Source organism: Argopecten irradians, chromosome 4 (assembly GCF_041381155.1).
Source record: "Argopecten irradians isolate NY chromosome 4, Ai_NY, whole genome shotgun sequence".
Classification (NCBI taxonomy): Eukaryota; Metazoa; Mollusca; class Bivalvia; order Pectinida; family Pectinidae; genus Argopecten; species Argopecten irradians.
In genome coordinates this window covers 45,225,891-45,248,823 of record NC_091137.1, presented here as the reverse complement: position 1 = coordinate 45,248,823, position 22,933 = coordinate 45,225,891, and the positions used below count along the sequence as shown (strand labels likewise).

Genomic DNA, 22,933 nt, shown 5'->3' with positions numbered 1-22,933 from the left:
ATGATTTATAACCAACAGAGTTCTAAGCCTGCATGCTTACCACATGATTTATATAACCAACAGAGTTGTATGTATGCATTCTATACCACATGATTTATAACCAACAGAGTTGTAAGCCTGCATTCTATACCACGTGATTTATAACCAACAGAGTTGTAAGCCTGCATGCTATACCACATGATTTATAACCAACAGAGTTGTAAGCTGCATGCTATACCACATGATTTATAACCAACAGAGTTGTAAGCCTGAATGCTATACCACATGATTTATAACCATCAGAGTTGTAAGCCTGCATGCTTTACCACATGATTTATAACAAACAGAGTTGTAAGCCTGCATGCTATATCACGTGATTTATAACCAACAGAGTTGTAAGCCTGCATGCTATACCACATGATTTATAACCAACAGAGTTGTAAGCCTGAATGCTATACCACATGATTTATAACCATCAGAGTTGTAAGCCTGCATGCTTTACCACATGATTTATAACCAACAGAGTTGTAAGCCTGCATGCTATATCACGTGATTTATAACCAACAGAGTTGTAAGCCTGCATGCTATACCACATGATTTATAACCAACAGAGTTGTAAGCCTGCATTCTATGTAACATGATTTATAACCAACAGAGTTGTAAGCCTGTATGCTATACCACATGATTTATAATTTAAATCGTTTGGCAATCATGGCAATTCAATCAACGGCATATGAATGGAAGTCGATATACCTTCCTTCTAGAAACACACAGTTCTAGCTATGGTCATCTTGAAATATTCAGCATGTGTATTTGTGTAAGTCTGTGTAAAAATCGTAACAGTTATGTATTATGCATAATGATCAAGTATGAACTATCGAAGGTGAAATATTGTTATCATTCATTCATTGGTTGAACTTGAACGACAGATGCGTAGACATAGACTAGTAATATCGATGTACCATTTGTTAAACTTCATATAATTATCATATCAATAATCCATAAATAATTGAAACTCGTTATATTAAGGACAAAGATCCACAAATTAGTTGTTGTCGTATAATCATGGATTAAATATTGAACTTAAAAATCATAATGATAAGTGTGTCCATTTAAATATCTTGGACGCCTTGCCTCGCGAAACCTATAAAAATGAAAATAAATGCGGACACAGAAACAAACCATACTAATATTGTTTTAATTTTTTTTTATTCATTTCATTTAACATGATTTATTCTTACCTAACGCGAAGTGTAATATACATACATTTTGATGAACATGTTATACATATTGCTGATTGTGTGGACACATTTCAATTCCTGACCATATGATTATAATACTGGAAGGTGCGGGATCTCAAAATGAGACCCCGTTCACTGTTACCATTGTAAATCACGAGGAATACTATAATACAAATTTAATAAAATAACTACATCAAAAAACAACACAATTCAATTAATAAATAAATAAATAGATAAAATAAAATAAATCAAAACAATAAGCACAAAAAAACCCAAAGACAACCTTCTCCCGAAAAAGTGAAAAAAAAAAAGAAAATCAAAGAAAAAAAAAAGAAAATAAATAAATAAATAAATAAAATAAAATAAAAACGAGCCAATGATAAGATGAATCCGTTAGAAATTTTATCTTTACATGAAATACCTCTCTACACCTTACACTTTATAAGTCCTTAACCCTCCTATGAAAACTAAAACTCGAAAATAGCTAACATAAGATCTTACAGTAAACACCCACATGCTTTCATTCCACATCGCCTGCTTTACATATTTTATCAAAAAATCCCTCGCCATCATGATTCCAATTTTCACCTGAGAATGCGGTAATACAAAGATCCAAAACATATCCTCAGTGAGTAACATGGAAACATCTTCACATACGTTAATTATAAAAACGGTTAAAATAATTATAATATCAATACACCCACCTACCTAAAGCGGTCCTTTTAATTAGATCAATATGTTTTTGCAGATCAATGATATCTGTTGCTCAAAATATCCTCCTCCTTCAACTGCCATACCTAGATAAAATCAGCATTTCTTGACAGAGAGTCTAAATTGAGCATGAAACTGTGTGGTTTATAACTTCTTCAAGCATTGTATACATTTCTCCAGATATGTTTTTTATTGACTGAATTGAATACCACACAAGATACATGTGTAATGTAAACTAAGCATCTATCACATTTGACTTTTCCTTGACATTCAGAAGATAGCTTTGTATTCAGTGATAATGACCAGACGTGAAACAAAATCAAACAAACCGATATGTGTTGTCTATGTTTAGTACTGAATAAATATATACAATGAGTGTACAATGCAACTTGTCTTAGACAAGTGTTCCATGGGTAAAGCTTTTGCTTTTATGATAAATTAATGATACTGAATTATGAACAAATCAACAGGATGTTCTATTAAAAAAACAACGTGTTACAACCTTCAAAATATCACTCATTTATGAAATGAATGCTTTGAAACAGTAAACATCGTCCACCATAGGTCACCGAGTGGCATGGTTGGTCGGCATCGACAAAGAAAAACAAAACGCTGATCTTGCAAATTTGAGCGGTTACGAAGACTGTTATCTTACAGTCTTCATAAAAAAACTACATTGTTGCATAGCAAATGTCTTATTGACGTTAATTTATATATATTTACATCTTATTGTCACGACACTGTAACATGGTTAAATGAACATTAAGTGATAAAAAAGACTGGTTTGAATGTGGTAAAAGGAAATGTTTTAGGAAGCTACTCCTTTATTGAATCATCGCATAGCTATATAAAAAATATACTGTAAAATTGAAAATTTACGCGAGGTGGAAATTTACGCTACACTTGTAATTTCACGAACGACCTTTCAGCGGGAAAATTCCCGAAGCGCGTAGTATGTGTTATATGTGCATGGAAATAGTTGCAAAAGTTATGAAGCGTATTTAATGCGAAATCAATAACATAGCGAAATAGTTATCTGTGGTAATTGCGAAATCAAACGCTCGCGAATATATCAACGTTTACAGTATCCAGAAAATTGAATTTCAACATTTAAACTTCACGATATCGATGTAATAGTACAATTATTAGTTTGCTTAGTTACACAGATCAAGTTTCCGAAATACTGTTTATATTACATTCCTTCGTGAAAATGCATACAATAGCATACCATTCTAGTGCAATTAACCCTCTATACAGTACCAGTACCTTACGAAGCAGCTATAAACATCTATTTAACACATTGATGTTTTTATTTACTTATAGAGTAAACAATAGCTATTTCCGGATTGTATAAACAGTAAGCTCTCTTAATTTCCCACCCAGTTATCAAAATTAATATTTCCAACGTCAAAGTAACTTTATGTAGGTTTCAGATCACATGACAGGAAAGATAGGGAAGGTCGGTAGGAATTTTTTTTATGTCTTTTTATTAATATGTTTTTTGGGAGGGAAAATTACTTTATGACTAATAATTTTTAAACGTTAGGCTTGCCAAAAGTATTATATTTCTCATTAATCTGATTTAACTGTATCTTGATACTAAGCAATAGCAAGTGTAGAAATCAAAGTTGAAATCTTAAATTTCAAGTGCTTTTGACCCTAAAAAGATTTCTTTTCTCTCGCGAAAGGGGGATAAAAATAAGGATTGCAAGTAAAGAGTAGGGTAGCTAGTCTTAATATCTGAAAATAACATTTTTAACAGCTGTCAAATGACTTTTCATTAATGTTATACTTTTTGGCCATTGTAATATGTCATTCTCATGTGCTTCTTATTTCATTTATGATAGCCCATTTAGCAACTAACATCATCAAATCATCTGAAAATTGACAATGCTATGTGAATTTACCTGTCCAATTCAATTTTTCCATTTTCCATTTTATATATAGCCACCATAGCAATGTTCCACTGACTAACTGATTGTGAAAGCCAATTTACCAACTAACATCATCAAAAAATCGTCTCCATGTTCTAAAACAGTCTTAACAGCTATACCTATACAAAATAACAAAAATTGTACCAATCGTTTAAATTATCCCACTGCATACATTCAGTTAATCAAGTAATATCAAACATTCAGTCTTATGTCATACCATCTAGTAAATCTTCAAACATAATGTAATTATTACATAATTAATACATATTACCTCACTTTCTTAAGCTCATGATATTGTTAAATGTACATTTTTTGGGAGATACATTTTTTTGCGAAATGTACCGAGAAAGCTCGAACGCAAATTAAATATTTAAGGAAATAGCGTTGCATCACTGACCTTAAATAGGTAGACTTGTGCATGTAGGTACTGTCACAATAACGTAAATCTGCATATACATATACGCAATAGATCCACGAACATACCTACGCACTGTCAGATAGAAGTCTGATTAAAACACAAAAACAAAACCGTACGTGACATTATTGCTATGGTATCGGAATCGTTGACGTAATAAATTCTTATCTCGCGTGCTGGGGTCTGATGGAATACAAATGAACGGAAAACCATCCCTACTTTACATTGAGCTGTATAATTTTATCATTTATATAAACATCTGGTTTCCGGAATATTTTCATCTGAAATGGCACTTAAGCTTCTTTATATCCGACTGTAAGTGCTTCGTTTCTGGCAATTTGAATAGTGACCACGACTGACTGGTCCCATGCCCGATGTTACAGTTTTCACTAGGAATGGCGGAAATGCATTGCTTATTACACATTGGTTTGCCGTTGTATTAGCAAAATGACGTCGCATTTTGAATGTTTCTAAGCAGAAATAATAAGACTATTCTTAATTCCACACTGTTGGAAGTAATTATTTGGTTCACTTGTTAAATAAAAAAAATACTGTACACAGTACTATATTTTTCTTATAATTTCATCTGAGCGCATTTCACGCCAGATATATTGCCTTTAAGTGGTAGTCTCATATTACCAAAATTTTCCCCAAAGTTCAATATTCTTGTTTTATGAAATAAACATGTTGTATCTTTTGTCATAATTAGTGAATCAATTTCTTTTTTTTTAATAATTGATTTCAAAACAAGTTTTCAGAAAAAATGACCATTATAATAGACTAATTCTATCCTAATTCAAGCATTCAAGTATTTTTTTAAAGATAAACAGTTAAGATATCAATTTATATGTAATGTAAATATTCGTGCACATTTATCATATTCAATCTTTTGATCAAAACCTTCAATTGTTATATACAAAATGTGATATTATAATATCACTAAGTTTCAGGTATTAAACGAGATCTGAATGAAAACGTAATATGAATAACTACATAAAGAAATCACCATAAAATGACAAACCATATTATTAATGAGTTATATTACTTATTATTCGTTGGAATTCCTATAGCAATATAAATATTAATATACATTTTTTAAGTTTTGAATTTTTCTTTAGTATACGATTCTTACATCCGGGAAGCCAATAAATATTCTCACAGGAATGTTCTCGTTTTAACATGCATATCATAAGAAATATCATTCATATATGCAATATATTATCTGACTTATAGTATATACAAACCAAATATATTAAGTTTATAAATCCACGAAATAAGCGAGGCATATAAGAGTAAAATCAAGTAAAGCTAAATCAGCTCGCCTTGGAAACCGTATGCATAGGAAGAATCTCTTCGTTCCATCTGGCGTAATTTGAATTTGGCACCACGATGAGTATAACTATGTATGACGTCAGAGTACTGAGAAAGTAAAACCAGAACAGTATCCGGTCAGTTACGGCTGCTATCCGTTGCCATTCCGCAACAATCATTTTTCGTGCAAATAATTCATTTTGATTGCGACATTCGGCAAGGAATGTACCAAACGGTCCCTCTATTTGTGTCGACTTAGTCTCATCTGGAAGGTCGGGTGTCACGGCGGCGGCCGGCGCCTTCACGCTTGTCTTTTTTCTCCCGCCTTTTTTAGAACTGTTATTATTATCTTTACTACTGTGTTGGACTTCCTGTAAATCTGCCCACGCATTTTTTGAACACTCCGCAGTTTCCTCTTTAAAATCTTCTCGTCTTAACCAAATCACTTCCTCTTCATCATTGTCCTCTACGAATGACGTCGTCATGACGTCATTTTTATCGTATCGTCTGTTTCGGATTGTGTTTTCTTTTTGTAAAATGGTCGTTTCTTCTGTGTCCCTACTTGATTTACTAGGAATGTTTTTCATGTCTAGTTTACCGTGCTTTTTACATCTGTACGCGCCTTCCAATTCATCTTCCTGAAAATGAAACAATACATTCAAGATTATTTGACACAAATATATATATATGTATTATATAGCAATCAATGGACAAATATCATTTTATCCTTTTTAAATATCTTACAACATAGTGTTTTTGAACGCTACTTGTATTTGAAACATAAATGACTTTATTCTCTCAGGTATAATAGCTTGCTACTTAAAATATAATCAAAGACCATATATAGAAAATATTTCAATCATTTTCTCGGTTTGTTTTTTGACAGTTTCACAATAAAACTATATGCGTTAGCAATAAATGCATCCCCTGATTAATTTCCTTTCATAATTCAGTATACCATATATTTGATATAAAAATATATGCAATGCAAATAGGCGAAATTAAATATTTTACTTAACCATTTGATTTTCACAACGACCGCACAAAATACGCCCACACACACCATGCGTCCACAAAGACACTCCACTACTCAACCGCACACCATACGTGCACAAAGACCCTCCCTCACTCAACCACATACAATACACCCACAAAGATTCTCCCACACACACAACCACACACCATACGTCCACAAAGACACTCCCTCACTCAACCACACACCATACGTCCACAAAGACACTCCCTCACTCAACCACACACCGTACATCCACAAAGACACTCCCTCACTCAACCACATATCATATGTCCACAAAGATCCTCCCCCACTCAACCACACACCATACGTCCACAAAGACCCTCCCCCACCCAACTACACACACATACATCCACAAAGACACTCTCCCACTCAACCATACACCATGCGTCCACAAAGGCCCGCACCAACTTAACCACATACCATATGTCCACAAAGACCCTTCCCCACTCAACTACGCACCATATGTCCACAAAGACCCTCTCCCCACTCAACTATACACCATATGTCCACAGAGACCCTCTCCCAACTCCACTCAACGACACACTATATGTCCACAAAGACCCTCTACCACTCAACTATACACCATACGTCCACAAAGACACTCCCCCCACTCAACCAGAAACCATACGTCCACAAAGACCCTCCCCCACTCAACTACACACCATATGTCCACAAAGACCCTTCATCACTCAACTACACACCATATGTCCACAAAGACCCTTCATCACTCAACTATACACCATACGTCCACAAAGACCTTTCCCCTCTTAACCATACACCTTAGTCAATAAAGTCCCTTCCTTATTTGAAAAGAGAATATAACTTTCTCATAATGTTCAATCAAAGTCATTATGTTATTAAGCAGATATACACACAGCCCACAGAAATCCACAAATCATATACGATGTAACGTAGGTACGCAACCTAAAGAAATCAATGAAAATACGACATATGTAATTACATGAAAGAAAAAATAACGAAATTTGTAATTTTTGAAAGTCACTAGGGTGTTGACACTAATAATGCATTGAAAATATCATTAAAGTGGACTTTTCTTCTTCTCTTTTAAGAAATTGCATTGATTTCGGTCAGAAAATTACTTTTTATTTTAAAAAAAATATTTCTGTTTAGGGTTACATTGAAAAAAAGAGGTTCAGTAGGTCGGGAACATTTCTTTTTTTAGTGTCTTTATTCTAAAATAATGGCCGGAACCGGAGTCTGAGATCGAAATCCCAAACGTTTAATTTTATTTCGTAGAGGGTCGCCCGGGTAACCCTCAACAGACCCATTTTGACCCATTTTTTTTTTTTTGCTTTATCTTATTACCTATTATCAAACTAATTTAAGGCACCAGAAGATTTAGTAAAAACATCTCTATTTTGTACTTGAGTAGGAACCTTTTGATATGAACATGCGTGGTTGGTAGGAAAGTCAATTAAAACATTTTGTTAAGATGGCATGCTCATGAATTCCAACTGTACACAATCAAAGCTTACCAGCGATATAGCTTTAGCTACTTTCTGAATGTCGTGTTTCATTTTCAGTGGCTTTGACAACCACTTGAGTGCAATGTGTCGCAGCCAGTTAGGAGCTCGCCTTGTCTTCATGCCTCTGTTGTACAGATTTATCACCATGACAGCCATTATAACCGACAGTGACGTCATCGTCATCACAACACATAGATATATACCTACAGAAATAAAACAAAATGGCGATACACAGTTGTTAGGTTTAATTTCAGGAATGAAAGATAGCAAAATTTAACTCATAACAGTATTTTGAGTTTTACTGCAGCCAGCAAAATTGCAACCAAGACAAATGAAATAGAATGTATGGCTCGAACGTAACAGTCGAATTTAATGCAATTTAAAATAAATTTGGCCTTGAATGTATGTATTGGTAGTAACGTACGCGGTTGCATTTCTTATAAAGCCTCGCATTGTTAAAAATTCCAAATCTTCAAGTCAAAACTTCGCATTTACATTAAGGTAGAAAATTCAATTTCGATTTAAGTAATTGGTATATTCTATTTGCACCTAAAAGATAATCAAACGGTCTAAAGAAGAAAATTTGCAAATTGCTTATTTCATCAGGTATTTCCAAATATAATATAAAATGCGCTTTGTGCGTCCACAATCGAATATTCGTTTTTCAACCACAAAAAACTATATCAACGAAACGTTAATCGCACCAGACATTTTTGAAAATTTCCACGAACGGCATAATTTGGCAGAAAAGCTTCGGTGCAAGTCATTTGATTTCATGATTGGAAATGTCTCCTGATGGGCACAGGTCATTAGATACACACTTAATTTGCCCCCAGCCCATTCTACAGTTGAACGTGATGTCTACTTTAGGCCCAGTAATCTCTCTGGCAGACGGAAAATAGGCGTATTTGAGTCTAGTTCTAAAGACCTCAGCGTCAAAGCATGGGTATGTGACCGGCTTTAAGCTTGATCTCTTAACTATTCGTTATTAAATGGATAAAGGATTCCCCAGAAGATAAAGGGTTTGCTGAATACCACAAGAGATGATCACACACACATGGATGTTCAATTCCCCATATATTCTAAGAATGACAAAATAATGTTACGTGATTGTTTTTTTTTTATATTTTTCTCAATTCTCAAAACTTTTGCGATCCATTGACAGTGAGACAGTAATTGCATTTTGTCTAATAAGTGGTCTTGCAGATATATCTCATTTTTTACAATTTCCCTGAGGAAATTATTTTTCGACTTATTACTGTATTAGCAAAACCTATGACTATTATATGTTGTACAACATGTAGAAAATCGTATAGAACCATGTTGTACGGCGTGGGCAGATTCTTCCAAAACTTCCATGCTGCTTCATTTGCAAAATGCAAAGTTAAGACAACCTGCCCCCCCCCCCCTCCCCTCCATCCCTAAAAATGATCAATAATATTAAGAGGTATTTATACAGAGATTTCGAAATAGGTACCGTCTTATATAAGCCTAAGGAACACTGAACAAATATCACTCATAAATATATATATATATATACAGTACAACCTGCCTCAGCGGTCACCTCTATATAAAGACCATCTGCTAAATTAACAAGACCAGTTCTCTAGCTTCCCCAATGACTAATTTCAACACAGTCCAACCAGTTTATGGTATTCTTTTAATTCTCTCTGTCCCTCGGGTGGTCTTTATATACAAACATATTTGGCTGTACATTGAATGTAACATATTTCCAAGCATGTTTGATTAAGTTATGAAAATATTAAATAGAATCTCATACAAAATGCGTTTTATCGTTACCAGGTATTGACATATGAATGAAAAGAAAAGTTGTGTACTGAATCTAATGTCAAAGTCAAATATTATGTAAAGCCATTTAGGTGAAAAAATGATAATATACCATATAAAAAACAAACAACAAGTGATAGATAAAGAAAAAGTGAGATAAATAATAAAGTAGAAAAGAGTCTCATTGTTTAATGTTAACTAATTATGTGTCTTTTATAAGAATCTTATTTTCTGTATATCACACATGATTTGTTTTTAGAAGGTATAGTTTTGGAGAGTGGGTGTAAGTGTATCATTCCCATAAGAGGCATTTTCATTGCGATATGATTGTTGGTCCGTCGACCGAACATCAAAACTGATGACGGTATCGACAAATACGTCAAGGTAACACTGTAGGAATCCATGACGTCACGTAATTGTTTTGCTCTTACATGTACTTCCGTTTGAAAAGGTCAGTACAATCTGTTATACCATAGGAGTTGATAGAGAAATCTATCACGGCTAAAAATGGTAACAAATCAGTGAATTTGGGATATCTTTGGAAACCCCTAGGGCATGACATATTGCGGTTGCTAACCTTTTGAACAGAGAGTACATGCAAAACATGTACGTAATGTCACGAGTATATGTGGCGTAATCGCGGTGTACGATAGTGATAACAGCATTAATTCAGACATCCAATAGTCGACAGACTCATTATCATTTCTCGATGAAAATGCCTGTTCAGACCTCATACTTTTCTTACGCATATGGGGGAAAATATTCCTTACCGTGGGGTAGTGAAAACAATATTTAAACTGATGAATATTCAACCCACACACATGCATGAAACATGATACTCCTCTCCTCCGGGATGCAATTTCGTTGTCACACCCCTAGGCAGGGAACCTATTAATCAACTTGTTTGCAAACTAGTCCTATCTCCCTTGGAAATACTAAGACAACACACGAATGACAACTATAGACTGCAGTATGTCTCATTTAGAAGATGGATCTAGACGCCTTCTCAGTGGGGACAAACTGTCCATTAACAGCGTAAAACATAGACAGAGATTAGGATGGTATTAGCAAGAAAAACCTGTTAGATAGGAGAGAGGGATACGAGCAGGTCCTATAAAGAAATACTAAAGTAACAATATACGGTCAGGCAATTACGTGTTTTCTGGTAAAATACTAAGGATGTAATTTGTATAAGCAGTTGCGTAGATATATATTTATATTGACAAAATAAATATCTATGTAAGAAGTTGATTGTGCGTTTTAATTTCAGCACTTCTTTTGAAAATTACTATAATTTGTTTTGGACGATACCATACATGCCGACAACTCATGAAACGTGTATAAAATGCCGGAAATGAGTTACTCACCTATTAATGGAACAGCTTCTGATGTGGCGGGAACTTCTTCTGCAATTAGAAGCATGAACATGGAAAACGCTAAAAACACAGAAAGTCCCAGAGTTATCTTCTCACCGGAAGTAGGTGGCAGCCAAAATGTCAACAAAGTCAGTGTCGACAGCATAACACATGGAACAATAATATTAAATATGTAGTAGAATGTCTTACGACGAATATGGAGAACATAGGTCATGTCCGGATGTGGATCTGGACAACACGAATGCGTACGAATATTTTTCTTGAGCTTAACAGTTAATAAGTCCCATTCACTATTGTCCACATAGGAGCCGAGGTTAATTGGTGTGTCGTTGTGCTCCGAGAAATAGTCCATCCACAGACCACTGTAAATCCACGATCCAAATCTGAGAATGCATTCCTGATCATCAAACGGAAAATACGTGATGTCTACCTTACAGGAGCTCTTCAACTTGACCGGCACCGGCCATTTGACAGTTCCATTATAGTTGACCAGAACATACGTCCCCTGCATAAATCCAGTTGATCCGTCATCCGCACTGAAAATATATATCAGTATTTCAGATGTTGACAATACAATGCAGCAAACACAATGGCAAAAATAACTTTCTAAGACTTTGATAAAAATAAACCTTAAAAAATCTACATCATTTTAATACTATCACTGTCTTTGTGTATTAGCACTTTCTTATTGAAGTTCTCATGTAAGTTCATTTGGCTATGTAAATATCAATGACGTTTTAAATGAGATTATCTGGCGATATAGCAGTTAGAATAATTCACATGTATATGTCACCATCAGCCCGATTACCAAGATCAGTATTTAAAATACTGTTTTTTTTATATCCTTTTATTTTTGAAAGCAATGCTTTAAGACAAATACGTTGACTGTGTCATACATATTCATCTACACATTTACATTTTTTTTATACAGATATCATTGCCCTTTTTAATGAAAAGAAAAAAGGCGGATGTGAGAGGGAATAGAGAGAAGGACAGGGGAGACAAAGGAAAGGTGGATGCGATTTCTGAAGAAAGAGATTAAGGACCTGGGGCCGTGGAGGAGACCATAATACAATTTTAATTTTCATAAATGATTGTATACAGTAACTTGCTAAATTACGAGAAATAAATATATTATTTAATGTCATGTATAAAAAAAAATCTGATTTAATTAACAAACAATGTTAACACCAAATATGTATCAACTAGGTAATGTTATAGGGATAATGCTTTAAATTAGTCGAAATATTATTTTTTTTCATCCAAAGACATCACAGTGTTTTCTTTCTTCTAATCATTATAAAAGTAACTTCGTTATTCGGCTTTGCTGATTGAACATGTTCTAATTACAATTCCAGTGACGCTCCCCTCTGATGCAGTGGCAATGAAGTCCAATTAAGCATTTCTTTGCACGCGGTATGCCTTAAAAAGTACGTGTGTTTGGTAAAGCACGTGATAAAGACGTCAATATTCTGTACTCTCACGTTATTCTCCTGTCTACCAGAATTAGTGATAAACACAAGCAGACACAATATAACCCTTTATTGTTGTTTATGGATATATACATGTTGTGTGTGATAGCTATGATAAAAAATGCACAACATTGTTTTATACACTTGAATTTATATAGACTTCAGTGTCTTTTCCAACACTTTCATAAACTCTATAACGAGAGACATGTAATAATTATTTATTTGTCAAAACGCAATATACCGGGAAACTGTAAAATGTAGATGTCACTAAACATCAATAGAACAAATGTTATGTAATTGAATTCATTAGGTTATGAGCATCAGAAAATTGAATAATTATAATTTTACAAGTGACAAGATGTGTCAGCGGATGCAATCCGAGTATATTCTGAGTTTGTATTCAAAATGATGTTTACTCAACAGGGAACTGTTCGCATTTTCTTTCTAACTTGGTATGGTTGTTCTACGGATGTCTGTAAGAAATAACTCGTTATTTGTTTAATGTCGTTTACCAGGACAGGAAAAATATAGTTTACTTGCGCAAGACAATGACGTTCTCATTGTCAATGACGTCATTATTTTTGTCGCATTGCGACGTCCGTTTTATAACGACGCTACAAAATCTTTCTTAACAGCTGAATATTCACCATTTGTGTGACAGTATGTAAGAATAATAATCAAACATAGATCTGTCAAGTGGACAGAAATATATTAAACCTCGTGATAGATTGTGGCATTCAGCACTCAGCAAGCATCGATCAGAGAAGTCAAAGTTCTTTACTCTGTTTGTGATACCCCTGTCCACTTAACAGACCCATGTAAGATTATATCAATCCTACACATTATCTAAACAATCCACTGGATACATAGAAGGTAAATACAATGCTGTCTGTGTATCACATCATCATCTTTCTATCCATGACATAAAATTCTGATGCAGGTGTGATATAAATCTGAAATTAGGACACAGATGATCTACATTATTAGCTCAATAACACGAATCATTTAGTGTGCCCTAGATTCAAAATATCCGAATTTCCTAATGCATTCACCTGAGAACCCAGGAACAAGACTTTGTATTGCAATTTATCTTTTTCAGCCATCTTCCAACATTTCCATGCAGGTTACCTTACCGTTTGCATCTATCGCTTCAAACCCTTGCCTGAAGCAACCAAAATATAGTGAAAATCTAGAAGGGATTTTGAAAGGTCTTAAAGTAAATGATCAGATTATCATTGTGCATCATCTACATTTTACGTGCAATAAAAAAACTTATCATAGATCAGTTCGAAGACTTCATCTAATACCCATACCCCTTGGAATTGTTATCTATAATGGATATCACACAAAACGATATAGTTAAAGCAAAAGTCTCCTTATCAAATTATATCGATTAGTGATATACATAGTAGACTGCCAACTCTCCTATCTTTGGTTTTGGATAGTGATTTGTGGCTTAGGCTAGCTTAATTTGAATAACGTTTTATTGTATATTTGATAGTGATTTGTAGTTGCAAATAAGTTATGGTTATATCTGCGTTGCATTGACAATCGTTATTGCATGGGTTTTTTTTTTTTTTTTTTTTTTTTTTTTTTTTTTTTTTTTTTTTGCCATTTTAATTTCATATAGTTGTTGCTTTGTTCTTGATTTGTCTAGAAGGGCATGATGAACAAAGATCATACCGTATGTATCCACTATTCTACTGGCGAAGGTTCCAACCCACAAGCACGAGTATGCATGTACATACCACTGTATCGATCTAGCTCTCACCAAACTCTGGGCTGCCAAAGTGCCAAGGCTACATATACAACGCTGGCACACCACTCTATCGTAGGTTTAGGCACCCAACTTCGTCTTTTATAATACTACAGTACATTTTATTTCTTCTCGTTATGAACTTCTATCAAAACTGACTAGCAAATGGAAGTCTATTAAACTCGACGCCTTAACCACATAAATTGCTATCTTTATGCAATAATGTTATTTACCTTCTACCAATGGTACGTGTTTTTTATTCGAATGGCTTGAACTTTGCATGTGATATATATTTATTGAACATCCTGTATGCGTAAATCAATGAAACAAAAATCCAAAGATTTTAATGTAGATTTATCGTTTTAGAATTCCAAATTCCCTACAAATTATAAGCAGCAGATAACAGGGAACAATATATACCTATATGTATTGATGTCGATCATTTAAAATGGTGTTGATAACATTTTTGTCCTTTTCACAATGTAATAAAAATGTCTAACAAAGCTTTTTGCTGGTTTGTAATATACTTGCAATCTTTCATTTTTCATCATGAAGTGCCTTTAAATTAAATTCTCGATAATACCTTGATCGCTAATGCATCGATATCATCCAAAAATCATATGAGGGTTCTGATTGTGTCTATTGATATAACCGACTCTAAAATCACGTTTTGCATGTGAATAGCGAACAATAATAAATTTAACGATTAAAATAACTTTTTTCTATCATTAAGTAATACCTATATACTATCGACGATATAATACTAGGGATAGACTGTGTTTTACATACTGCAATGTAGAAATATAATGTCATTCATGTAAATTCAAACTGTGAAAAGAGCGTAAACAACATTCAAAACAAACAAAGAATCTTAAGACTTTGTAATAGATGGTGTACTGTTCCAAATAAAATCAATTCCGTTAATTTCCCCAACCTTAATAAAAGTGCTTTCAGCGTACCAGAGCAATCGGTAGGCTCATTATTAGGGAAGTGCAACACACAACGCAATGCTTAAAAAAATTCGTATCTCACTTGGTACTTTATAAGTGTAGTGAGTGACAGTGATGGCAGCAGTTTGCCTGCTTTTATGAGTAGACACGAAAGATACACTTTTGTTTACAGTGGTTATATATATCATTACCACGTAGTTTGCCTGCTTTTATGAGGAGACACGCAAGATACACTTTGATTTATATATCATCACCACGTAGTTTGCCTGCTTTTATGAGGAGACACGTAAAATACACTTTGGTATGCAGCGGTGAGATACATTTATCACCAACACGTAGTTTAGATCAAACCTGATACTTTTTCTTTGTGTTAAGAAATACTTCGGCGCTATGGGAAATATTTTACCAACACACATCACGTTAGATATTGAGTTTAAAAGCAATAACATTAAATACATATCAAGTTATTGGTTGAAACCTATGTATTGGAAGGCGGTGTGTTAACGCGCTCGACGTTCACCAAGACATGAAAAGTGATAAGGTCATCTACCGAGTACTCTGGTTTAATCCTAAATTACGACTCATGGCGTGCTTTTATCTGGATCAACTAGGGTAATGCATATAGGTAATATAGTTTGCTCCACAATTGTTATTAAATAAATAAATTATATTTTAAGCTTTCGTTTGATCCAGTTCATGATCAAGTTTATAGGTTATTTTGTTTGAGTATCACCTATGTTGATCTTATATCAAGTTCAATCTACTGCCATCGAATGGTTTTAAGACAATATCAACCCACATGTACATGTATATTTTTAATAGAATGAAATACATAAACATGATATTGTTATATTCAGCTGTTTGTTTGCATGAGTAATTGATCTATTTTTTCCCTTTGATGTTTTATATTGTGTTCTTTGGTTCTTTTCATTGTTTTACTATGTAGAAAACAATTGGACACTTATCAGTGTTTAAGTTAACCCACATTTTCAATACATTATTATAAACACAAATAAGATTTATCAAATAGAATAAGACGTTCTTTTTGTTGTCATTAATTTGGACGGTATAAAGACATATTTTGCTGTCGTTATTTTAATTCATTGAGTTATACAGCTTTCCAGCTTTAACATTTAAAATAAACAGCAAAAGCTTAAATTTACTTGAAAATATCATTTGAGTTACAACTGATTACTTTTAAAATTATATTAGATGAAGATATTTCTCTAGATAGATTACTGTTATATAACAATCAGGTAATGGTTAAACACTTACTTGTTGTAGATAAATGTATCTGGAAGCCAAACGTTTTTGGCGGGAATCCGAAGAGAGCGTATACTATTGAATACTAAAGGATCCCAGTATAAGTTCTCATCCATCCATTCCTGTAACAAAGATAAATCGATATCACATCATAGAATTATATACTGTAAGCAAAATTATTTTCACGGATAATAAATTTCGCGTATTTAAGCCTTATGCACTTTCCGTGGCTTTTTCATTTTATGATTTAGACTTAAATGTCGTAGCCCATTTTTTTGAGTACGTTACACATTCGTAGATTGTAAGGTAATTAGAAGTTTTACCTAATAAACTTTTGCATTTTTTATAGTACGTGCTATTTCACTGAAACATGCCGCAAAATTCTGCGGTTGTCAAAGACCCCAAACAAAACACACCACCAGGTCAGGTCATATATACTGACAACGGTCAAACCAGTCGTCCCACATCCTCTATATTGAGCGCTAGATAGAAGCAGAACTTTTAGAGACTAAGGTGTGTCTCGACCAAGGAGCAGAACTCAGAGCCTTCATAGGGGCCGTGAGCTTTCAGCTATTGGGGATAACCACTGAAGAAAGTAACTACGAATATCTAATGTTATGCAGCACTAGCTGCAATAATGTAGCTCAAAAGACTTTTTGACAGAAAACGGTGTCGTCTTTAGAGCTACAATTGGTGCCTATTACAGCTAATGGAGCAAAGTAATGATTATGCAATCCGTTATAAAACGTTTATTTGCATCTTATCTTACTTGTTCGATATCACTTACTTACTAGGCAATTAAACTTAACCACATAGATTATCAATTCCCACCGAGGCATTATTTTTTTACGTAATACATATGAAGGTCTTTCTGAAGGGGATTTTTACGGTAAGTCCAGAAATTGTGAATATGACGTCGTGTGAGCGGTACGGTAGATATTAAGAATGGTAGTTATGTTTGTTTTGAACAAAAATAATATGTAAATGCGTGTATACGCATAAAATAATTGTAAACCTACAAAAAAAAGTATAAAAAACTGTGCCCGAGTGATTTTCGGAGGCAGTGCTCCACTACGACACATAGGGACCAATTCGTACCCGGCCGAAAGATGTAGCAGGCCGATTACGTATATTTGTTCTAAAGCAGCACGTGGATCCATGCAATGGGGATATATTTGGTTCATTCTGCACTGGAAGGTAATTAACAAAATTAAATGAAACAAATTAAAAGTCAGCTTAACAACTTACTGATTAAAAAAAGACATTTATTCAGGTGCAGGCGAATCACGATGATTTTTATATTGAATATACTTGGAAAAAGTTAAACGCGATATCATTTTAGCACAAAATCGATAACGAGAAAAACGGTAGTATAGTTATTGATACCAGTTTTGCGTTTGTAGTACTGTAACCTACTTTATTTTTCGCGTTTATACAATATTAGCGCCATCGCTAGTCGTGATCTTATATTCGCGAATACATAAAGTCAATAGCGAATTCATTTATTAGTTTTTACAATTAGTAGCGAAACATTTGAATTCGCGTTTGAACTATTTCGCAAAAATCTAAATCCCGCGAAATAATGCAGTTTACAGTATAATTGTATTCATAATGCATCTAAGGTTCTAGTATTCCAAGTCTCAAAACACAAGAGGAGTATGCATTATGTCCTTGGTATCCAACGTATTTAAAATATCTAAAACCATCACCAGTATCATAATGTTGGTATGATTACCGCACAGTGCCTTATCAACCATCGTCTACTACGGCTTGATGGATGAACACATCGTCTTACACCTAGAACCATTTCAGGAAGCTTAGACATTCATGGCGCGTTAAAGATCAGGATCAGTATCTTCGTAAACACGGCTTGGCCTTCGGTGGAGGTACATAGCAATTTTAATCACACAGGATCTATCTGATGATAAATATACCTTTAAGCCAGTGCATCCTTTAGGTATATACGATTTAACGAAATAAGATAGTATCAATTACTATTCGGTGTATATCCATAGAGCTGGCATCCAGCTAAGATTCTGACGATTATTGATATGGGGCCTTACGGTATGGCAGTTAACAGCAGCTGATTTCCCATGCTTCTCATACAAGTACACTTTTCTTCTTCGGTACCGTCTTCTAACAACGCCTTAATATTTCAGTCATAGCGTTAACACTTCAGTAGTAAATAACTGTACACTTTGAAATTTTCGCGAGCTGGGAATTCCAGGTAATTAAGCGAAGGTCGTTACTCCGTGAGAATATACATCACGTGTAAAGTTTTGTGAATATGTGAACTATATGCCCCGAAAATAACACCGACGTGAGCCCCGAAAATAACACCGACGTGAATTGTCTCTCTTACAAATACCCATGTTTACAGTATTTTTGTACATGTGGTTTTCAGTAAAACTAAAAACGTGTGGTTTTCAGTAAAACTGTGAATACAGCAAAATCACCACCGCTATACAGTAAGAATTAACAGTCCCACGAAGGCAAATTGTATTTATTGTTTTAGTGGGAAAAAAATGTTAATCATTTTTATTATATTTTTATTATAATACATTTTTGTATATATAGATATCTTCATAATTATGGATAAATGTTACTTATAACGGCCATCTCCATGCCTATTCTGTATAAAACCTTTTTTTTTAAAGTTAAAAACCATAAGTATTCTAAACATGTAAAATGTGCAGTATTCTTACATTATTGGTACTAAATGCATGTTATTTTATGCCGTTGTTTAATTTCATGGGATGCGGCGTCAACGAGTTTTAATTTGATGCTAATTCCTCGAAAGGATTGTACTCACAATGCCAATTACGAACAGTTAAATAATCCATACAGGGTTTTTTCTTTTCTTTCTATTTTATTCGCGGTGTTTATGGTAACTACATGTAGCTTACTGGGAATGTAACGAAATCAAATCCCCGCGAATAAATGTAATTATGCAGTATATGAAAACTGATATCAAAGGCATCAAGCACAACAAAGCACTGCAATAATTAATACCGAATGGTATACAATACAAAGCATTGTAAAGTAAGATCAAATAGAAAACTTGCAAGTAGTATAGTGCATCGGTGCCCTGGAGGTAAACGTGCACGTTTCGAAAGGAAACTGAACAATACTTAATTGCTACGTGTAATTAACTAATCAATGAACAGGCAGACTGGTAATTTTTAAAGTTAAAAAACCGTAAGTTTCCCACAGCGCAACATTATATAGTGTCTAATTTTCTACCAGATTCTGCACTAAGTGGTATTCATTTAATCAATCTCAATTACGTAGTACTAATGAGAGCATTTGATCTACCTGTACTTGTTTCCGTTTTCGGAATCGGTGAAGGTTTTAGATAGCTAGAAGAGCTAGATAGTACAGTATAGCATAACACGCATGATAAATAAAACAATTCAATTTATTGAGACAGCTTGAAGAAAATCTAATTACAATTCTTCTTAAGTCAGCTTCTTCTTAAGTCAGTGATTATCATTAACTGCTATATTTAAACATCATTCTTTACATATCCCCTCCATCGGATAGCACGAAAAATAATTTGCGTTATATAATCAATAGATTTCAAGATAAATTATGTGTAAACGCTAGCGATGTAATTTAAAATATGAAAAAAATAACATTAAAGTGAATTATGTGTTAACCCTAATAAAGTAATCAAAACATGAAACAAAACTGATATCAAGATGTAAATATCTATATCATTATAGTACCCATACCCGTTTTAATAATTTAGAGTTATTTCCCTTTTTTCGCTCCCACAGTGTTGAGTAAAACGAAGGGTAGTAACTCTGATATATATCAGAATGCCCGTTGCCATGTGTGTTTGAATTCATGTAACATCATTATAATGTACGTGACAAATTAAATAGCGTCTCTGAATCTACGAAGGTCGATGAACACCATGGGACAGTTTTATGGTGGACATTATCGAAAAGTCTACCATTCCGGATATGAAGTCAGCCAGACTCAGTGCTTTCCCATATGTACCACTTAATCCTCGTTTTGGACCGTGAAACTTGACGTGTATTGAGCTTGACCTAAATTTTGCTATTCTCGCAACTCGGACAGGGAAATCTCACATGATTTTTCTATCTCGTCCGATCTGTCTGGTACCTTTACGCGATTTTTGGTAGAATTTTACGCCATTCATGTAACAGTCCGCTCATGTGACGTCATACTCTTGAATCGATGACGTCACACACTTTAGACAATCAATATTATTAGAAATATGTACATTCATTCATTTATATTGCATTGCTTGTATGTTGTTTTTAAGTATTAAAATAGTATGTACCGATTGATAATCTTTTTTTTATATCACCGAACTATAATTTTACGCGGAATGATTAAATTCGAAGCGTATATGAAATCGTCAATCAGCTTTGAACCAGAATGCCAAAGACGGGATAAATTCCCACTGAAGGCGTTTATTGATGGTTTCATTATATTTTAGAGACGCGAGAAAAAAATCTTATTACCGGTAAGTGATCAATATCGTATATCTCAGTCTCGGGCTAAGATTTTATAAAATTTTGTTACAAAATAAAATTATGTTACAAAACTTAGCCTTCAGTTGGAAGCATTACTTTATTTATCCCTTCCAAAACCCGTAACTTCATACCCAGAAAATATTACTACTAGTGCTTTGACACCATAATGCTTAAATCTATGAATAATATTACTTTTAATCGTTTAGAGATAAAACTTGTCACATATATTTTTGTGTGCTTCCTAACCCATTCAACCCTGAAGACGCATTTATACCATTCTAGTTCGAAGCCTGAAGTAGCCCATCTTGAAATGTTGAGGAGAGAATGAATAAACCAATATACAATAAAAGCACGTTGCACATGCAATACTCTGTAAATTACACATCCTTCTCAACAAGACAGATATTCATCGACATGAATCCCACGAGCAATGTTTTCCAGTTTATTTCAGCTGAATTTTCTCCAAGAATTAATTCCTTCGTAGTTTAAAAGGAATTATTTCACGCGCTGCATGCGAAATTGATGCTTTTAAATTTGATTTAAAATTTCAGATCTCTGAATTATGTTTCCGTGTCGGTAATTTGAAAATGAAATTTGAAATATCAATATCCCATGTGGCAGCGGTATCGAAAACATGGTGTGAGGGTTGTCTCAGACTGTGTTCCTGCTGGGCCGCACGTAAGAGAGGAGATGACAACGTAAAGGGTTTCATTATAATGACTTATTGGCATCCCGAAGCCGAATAGCCGTCTTTTTACTTGAGCCAAACGTTTCGCGATTCTGGGTTTACTAGAAAAAAATTCTAGCGGTTTCAAATTTCTTTTTAATTTCAAATTAACTTTATATGCATTATTATGATTGAACTATTTTTGAGTATTTCGCAGATCAATTTTTCGAGATCCAAAATTATAAGGATTGTATCGAAAGAAGGGTTCTATAAACCAAACTGTTTTGCCACGGAATACCGTGCCTTTTGTATGGCGATATAAATTTGGAACAATTTTTTTTTCTATGTGCCGTTTTTCATTTGCGCGTAAATTTACGGCAATTAGTTTTTGCCTTTTAGCTCTTACCGCAAACTAGGCCTAATTACGTGTAAGTCACTCAAACAAGTGGTTTAACAGTACAGTAGTTAAACCACATATAGATCAATACACTATTGCATAGAGAACTTATCAATAAGTCAACTCTTGACATCTCCGCTGTTTTCCCATGAAATCGTCCATAATGGTTAATGTCGAAATTGTTGAAATACGACTGTCACTAGCACGTATTATTTTAAGGCAATGCAATTTACAAGTGACATTTAAAGGTATAGTAACGAGCCACTGCTATCATAAATGATGTAAAGGCTGGATGCACTTTTATAAACGGCCACTTTTGTATCATGCAACAACCCGGATTGTTTGTTTGTTTGTTTGATTTATTAACGTCCTATTAACAGCTATGGTCAAGTAAGGACGGCCTCCCATGTATGCGGTGTGTTGCATGTATGTTGTGCGAGGTGTGTGTTTTGGGAGACAGCGGTATATTAATGTTGTGTGTTCTTGTATAGTGGAACTGTTGCCCTTTTTATAGTGCTATAACACTGAAGTATGCCGCCGAAGACACCAAGCAACAAACCCTACCCGGTCACATTATACTGACAACGGGCGAACCAGTCGTCCCAATCCCTGTATGCTGAACGTTAAGCAGGAGCAGAGAGG

The 22,933-nt window shown here is 34.3% G+C and overlaps 1 protein-coding gene across 1 annotated transcript in view; it reads right to left on the bottom strand.

The window, feature by feature from the left end:
• Positions 1-1,041: 1,041 nt before the first annotated feature.
• LOC138321821 (neuronal acetylcholine receptor subunit alpha-10-like) overlaps positions 1,042-22,933 on the bottom strand; it is a 54,208-nt gene continuing 32,316 nt past the window's right edge. The window contains exons 5-8 of the mRNA XM_069265804.1: positions 16,732-16,841; positions 11,270-11,814; positions 8,124-8,317; positions 1,042-6,229 (exon numbers count right to left, since the gene is read on the bottom strand). Of these exons, the coding sequence (XP_069121905.1) occupies positions 5,594-6,229; positions 8,124-8,317; positions 11,270-11,814; positions 16,732-16,841 (1,485 nt within the window). The 3' untranslated portion in view covers positions 1,042-5,593. The remainder of the gene's footprint in view (positions 6,230-8,123; positions 8,318-11,269; positions 11,815-16,731; positions 16,842-22,933) is intronic.